This window comes from Bactrocera oleae, chromosome 5, assembly GCF_042242935.1.
Source record: "Bactrocera oleae isolate idBacOlea1 chromosome 5, idBacOlea1, whole genome shotgun sequence".
Classification (NCBI taxonomy): domain Eukaryota; kingdom Metazoa; phylum Arthropoda; class Insecta; order Diptera; family Tephritidae; genus Bactrocera; species Bactrocera oleae.
The window spans coordinates 36389782-36396480 of NC_091539.1; the positions used below are offsets into that span (position 1 = coordinate 36389782).

General features: G+C 33.5%; 1 protein-coding gene across 1 annotated transcript; it reads right to left on the reverse strand.

The window, feature by feature from the left end:
- Positions 1 to 3575: 3575 nt before the first annotated feature.
- LOC138857450 (uncharacterized) lies at positions 3576 to 5343 on the reverse strand. The gene is made up of 2 exons (XM_070110058.1): positions 5040 to 5343; positions 3576 to 4936 (listed from the first exon to the last, which is right to left on the reverse strand). Exons 1-2 carry the CDS (start codon positions 5134 to 5136, stop codon positions 3996 to 3998), a joined length of 1038 nt encoding a protein of 345 aa, XP_069966159.1. The 5' UTR covers positions 5137 to 5343; the 3' UTR covers positions 3576 to 3995.
- Positions 5344 to 6699: the final 1356 nt, after the last annotated feature.

A 6699-nucleotide genomic window follows, 5' to 3' on the forward strand; every position in this document is an offset into this window, starting at 1 on the left:
GCCCACCCACAAATATATAGACATACATACACACACACGGCCATACATAACTGTAAGAAAGTCAGAAGTTTGGCAGCCGGTAAAACGGTAGTTAAAAGTACTTGCACTTTATGCACCGGAAACTGATAAAATATTGCAAGGCGGAACTGGTGAAGTTACTTTGGCATATTTTGCGAGAGAATAATGTTGAATGAAATCATGATGGAACTGTTTAAATTGCTTCCTATTTAAGAGTATTTCAAATTCAAAAAATTGATAAGCAATGGAAACAAAAGCTGTTGTCAAGAGCCAGACTATTTAAGAACCTGTAAAAATTACATTCGTGAATCGATCCTTAACTATTTTAAAACTCAGAACTAAATGACTTTTTGTAATTTTTTTACAATTAACAGAGTTTGGGAGAGTAGAAGACATTATGTTCAAGGCACCTTTCGGCATCTGTCATCCAACCACTTTCGTATACGTACAAAGTAAGGTAGGGCTCCCTAACTAGATTGAATCTAAGTTACCCAAATCGAAGCTTGCAATCTCGAGGAAACGTTCAGACAGTGCACACATAAAATGAAATTTCTGGGCTCAAAATCATACAGACAGGTGGTGCTGCAAATTAAAACTTCGTATTACCGACATCACTAAATGAATCTCATATTAATAACATTATAACGAATATTCAGACCGAAAATCTGTGCAGAAGTCGAAATATCTCTCAAACCCTGTTTACCATATGTTTATAAAATTGTAATATTTCAATAAGTCAAAAAAATTGACAACATTATAATTTCCCTGACCAGTGTTTTCAGTGCTTACAGAATTTTTATACTATTGCAACATGTTGCTACAGACCATAAGTATAATAGTTGTGTTCACCTAACGGTTGTTTGTATCACCTAAAACTAATCGAGTTAGATATAGGGTTATATATATATAAATGATCAGGATGACGACGTGAGTTGAAATTCCGATGTCTGGCTGTCCGTGCAAACGATAACTTGGTTAAAAATTGAGATATATTTATGAAGCTTGATACATACAATGTTCCTTTGTAATCGGACCACTATCACGCCCACAAAACGCCAATAAACAAAACCCTATAAAGTACCAGTAGTAAGCATAAGCAGTAAATTATGATTTAAAACTGTAATTTGTACAACGAATCGCATTAATTAGAGACATCTCTGTAACGCCGAAGAGCGTGGAACCGTTCTGCAACCACGCCTTCTTTCCATTTTCACAACTTTAATTTCCATCACATTATTTCACTTTGCAGTATAAAATAAAGCACCAATGAATACACCGAGATAAAACTTTGCACCAATAGTGCCTTTAAGGTATGCCATCTCAAATCAAAATATTACCAAATCGGACAATAATTTTTCAAGCCCCCAGATATCGAAGCTGTGGACCCCAGTGCCTATAGCAAATTTTTTTCCGAAAATATGGGTCAATATGTGAGGTATAAAATTGAAATTCGGGGAGAATCTTTTCCTGTTAATAGTATATTAGTGTGTCAAAAATGAGAATAATGGAAATAATTCGAACTTTATGCCGCATATATTGGCCAATATGTGAGTCATCTTAATTATATTGATCGGCACGTTTTTTTCTAACGGTGTATCGCTGCCGCTAAAATGGAAAAATATAATATGACTAATATCAGGATTTTCAGCTGATTTCACTCTATATATGTACATATGTATATGTGTAGGTGATGGTATGTGAGGTACCTTAATGAACCTAAGAGAGCATCTTTTTCTGTTAATAATATGTAGTTATGCCAAAATTAGATAAAATCGGGTCAATAAAGAGTACCCTTACCTCTCATATATCAAGTATACAGTTTTCAAACTTTCGGTTGGCTTTATACCGTAAATATGCCGAAGAAGTAAGTCAGTTTGTGAGTTATTGTATTTCTTTATAAATTTCTTGAAAATTTGTCTTCGTGTATACCTGAGCAGTGGCAAGGGTAAGTGCATAAAACCCAGACATTTTTCCGCCCTCTACATACCCTGTCTCACTTGAAGCTGATTTTAATATAATTTTAGATGACGTGAAATAAAATAATGCAATAAAACTAAGTAAGTCCATTAGCTATAATTTAGCTTAATAAAACAGCAATTTTGATGGTAATGCATTCACGATTTCGTCGAATAATTAATGCTGAATTTTTTCGCAAGATTTTTATAATACATATTGTATAATAGTTTTGTTCACCTAACGGTTACTTGTACCACCTCAAACTAATGGAAATAGATATCGAGGTATATATACATAAACCTTTTTCACAAATGTCTTAATATTGAAATAGGGACTTTTTCGATTTTCGTATCAAATTTGCCAAAATTTTAAAATATAAGGGCTTTTTTTCTAACCACCCAAGGAGGGTCAGTATTGTAGATGAGCATAAGCGGACCACTGCCACGTCAACGAAACACTATTAAACGAAAACTGTTAAAGTGTCATAACTAATTACTTGCTTAAGATATAAAATTGTAATTTATTACTGAGGGGGACTTGTGGGCTAAAATTCATAAAGTGGGCGTGGTCCTTCCCACTTAAAACCACTGAAGCTGACTCAACCAAACTTACTTGGAAGAAGTTTTTTAGCATTTCTTCATATGAAAATGGGTAAAATCAGATAATAACCACGCCCGCGTGGGCGTGGCACCGACCACTTTTAGGTTTAATCCTATATCTCAGGAACTGCTATACAGTATTAATTCCAAAAGCTTACCAGTATACATGTTTGATAGACTTGGCTTATTACTTACTGGCTGTTCTTGCTTGGTCTAAGACATCAAAAGCGTACTCGGGAATATTCAGGACTTTTTCACCCGAGTAATCACCTTTCTGTTTGCCATAGTTGCAACTATTTAGTAACTGTTTGTTTTTTGTAGTATATTATAATATTTAAGTATTAAAATAAAGCACAGTTCTAAGTTATTTTTAAATAATTGACGTTCACGCCTTTGGAAAACCTGACACAAAAGTCAAATACTTTAAATTACAATAAAAAAGTACTACTTTCTGATTTAATTTATATTTAAATAAAATTTCTGAGTAATTGCTTGTATGGCAGATATATGTTATAGTTGTCTGATTTTCTTTATTTTAACTGTTGTTAAGTATGTATTAGAGGACAATTCTTCAAAATTACGTCCTCTTAGCTTTTTAGTTAAAGGCTGGATACCGGAAATTAAAAGATCTGAATAATCGGTTGCATGGGAGATATATGTCGTCGTTGTCCGATCTGGCCGATTCCGACAAATGATCAATAAAATATCAAAGTGCACTTAAGTATTAAATTTCATTCGGATATCTCAAAAACTGACGAACACATTTTTATAATCCCCAAAAAATTAACTCCGCCTTAAAAATCGGAAGCTCGAAACCCTTTTGACCCATATTCTTTAAGACAAAGTTGTTTTGAATGATCCGTAGAATATTTCCCTCACCTGATCCCTGTAAAGCAACCCACTCTAATGTACAAATACACAAGTCAAAGTATTAAATATTATGAAAAGAATTGGTTTAGTAATGCTTGTTTATTGGAACATTTATTGCTCTGTTGCCGTAAGTGTTCTCCTGCTCTCAGAATAGGCGAATAATCCAGATGTCAAATAATGACCCTAATTTGACGAGCCCGAAAACCGACCCAAAACTTTGATTCTAATATACTATGGAATAAATATTGGGCATATGAGTATTATACTTTTTAGATACTGAATGAATATAGAATTGTAAGAAAAGTGTTAGAAAATGAATTTATCGTTTCAATATGATAATGACAGCAAGCAAGCATATAATTTGATGTTGAATCGAACACGCACACGGTTGGTGCGCGTGACATTTCGAACGCGCAAATGCAATATGCTCACCCCCCATCGCTAACTTAACTCAGTTAACACCGTCGCTCAGCCGAGAAATATCAATCAAGCAACAACAGAGGCACAGAAATAGCATCGAGGGCAGATATTGGTACAATTGTGCTAGAAACATCAGTGATGGTTACGAACAATTGGCAACTGCGGATGCCGTAGGTTATTCCTGAAATGCTGCAGACGTGAGTTCGTGTCAAATTTATTGCCAACGCCAACACCAAACTGATCAACCTCGTTGACGATGACCGCGCTATCACCGGAATTGCCCTTTCTATTCACGTTACGAATTTGATTAGGAATTTTAACCACCTTTCCACGTTTAAGCCTCTGCTGCAGTGGCTTACCGCCAGCTCCTTGCACCTGTAAGCGTCGTCTTTTGTTGTAATTATGGACTGGCTTGTTCCTTTCGCCATTTGGCGCCAATGCAATACGTTGTTGTGCTTGTACGCGACGTCTGCGTACGTTTGGATTCAATCGTCCACGATTGTTGCGCCTTCGTCGCCCTACTGGACGTGGGAATTGTCCGATCATTGAAATTTGATTAGTCATACCCGGTTTTCTGCCCATAAACAAAGGTATGCCTGCATTGGCAGTCAATTGCGGTGCATTAGTCATTGTGGGCGCTGCTGACTCAACGACGGGCGTTTCCAACCTCACACCGCCTTCGTGCGCACCGTTATCCTGGCGTGCGTAGACTACGGTTGTGAATTGGCCACGCGTCGAATTCGTCGTCGTCGTGGAAGTTGGCGTTGGATAAGTGGGCGTCGAATAAGTGTATGTTGGTGATGTTGTGGTTGATGTGGTTGTTATGGAGGGTGTTGTTATTGAGTTGTATGTGGGTTCAGTCACAATGATAATATTGTTGGACGGCTGTAGTGGTTGCAACATGCTTTTGAACATCATCCATTTCGCCATGAAACCGCGTCCACTATCGCCGGTCGCTTGGTCGCCAGCGGAGCCGTCCGCATCGGGGGCGTCGACTGTATCCACAGAACGGGCATGTGCCTCGGTATTACTGCCGTAAGTATACTTTTGTTGTTGCGGTTTCAGCAATTGCACTGTCACAGCGAATTAAAATAAAACAGAACAAAAACAACAAAAATTCACCATTATCCAAATACACGATTCTCGCAATTCGATATCAGCAATTTTGTCACTTACATCGCTTCTGCCGCCTTTCTGCGCCCACTGGTGTCAACACATTTTGCAATACCAGCAACAATGAGACTGCTGTAGCCGCCACAATCGATAGTTGCATTCTCTTTTATTTAAGTTTATCCAAATCCTTCGGTTTGTGGTTTCCTTTAATCTATTGTATTCAAATTTCTTTCAGATTCCACAAAAAAAGTTTTTGGGTATTTATTGTTCCTGTATTATTGTAGTTGCAGTTGTATGTGCCGTTGTATCAACTGTGCGCGAATGAATTGAATTCAATTCTGGGGAGCAGCAACTTTATATAAGTGTAATTCCTATCCACCGCAGAGCAGGCCGTACTTCCTGCATGCAGACGAAATTTTTTTCGGGCTCTGTTCAACGCCCCAACTAACTTTTTTTGCGAAAATAATACACTGACAAAAATACCTGAAATTATGTGCTGTGATGATATTTATATATGTAGATATAGATATTGATATTGATAGTGATATTGATATTGATTTTGATATTGATATTGATATTGATATTGATTTTGATTTTGATATTGAAATTGATATTGATATTGATATTGATATTGATATTGATATTGATATTGATATTGATATTGATATTGATATTGATATTGATATTGATATTGATATTGATATTGATATTGATATTGATATTGATATTGATATTGATATTGATTTTGATATTAATATTGATATTGATATTGATTTTGATATTGATATTGATTTTGATATTAATATTGATATTGATATTGATATTGATATTGATATTGATTTTGATATTGATATTGATATTGATATTGATTTTGATATTGATATTGATATTGATATTGATATTGATATTGATATTGATATTGATATTGATATTGATATTGATATTGATATTGATATTGATATTGATATTGATATTGATATTGATATTGATATTGATATTGATATTAATATTGATATTGATATTGATATTGATATTGATATTGATTTTGATATTGATTTTGATATTGATATTGATATTGATAGTGATATTGATATTGATTTTGATATTGATATTGATTTTGATATTGATATTGATTTTGATTTTGATTTTGATTTTGATATTGATTTGATATTGATATTGATATTGATATTAATATTGGTTTTGATATTGATATTGATATTGATTTTGATATTGATATTGATATTGATTTTGATATTGATATTGATATTGATATTGATATTGATATTGATATTGATTTTGATATTGATATTGATATTGATTTTGATATTGATATTGATATTGATATTGATATTGATATTGATATTGATATTGATTTTAATATTGATATTGATAGTGATATTGATATTGATTTTGATAGTGATATTGATATTGATATTGATATTGATATTGTTTTTGATATTGATATTGATATTGATATTGATATTGATATTGATATTGATATTGATATTGATATTGATATTGATATTGATATTGATATTGATATTGATATTGATATTGATATTGATATTGATTTTGATTTTGATATTGATATTGATATTGATATTGATATTGATATTGATATTGATATTGATATTGATTTTGATATTGATATTGATATTGATATTGATATTGATATTGATATTGATATTGATTTTGATATTGATATTGGGGCTTGAAGTGTTTT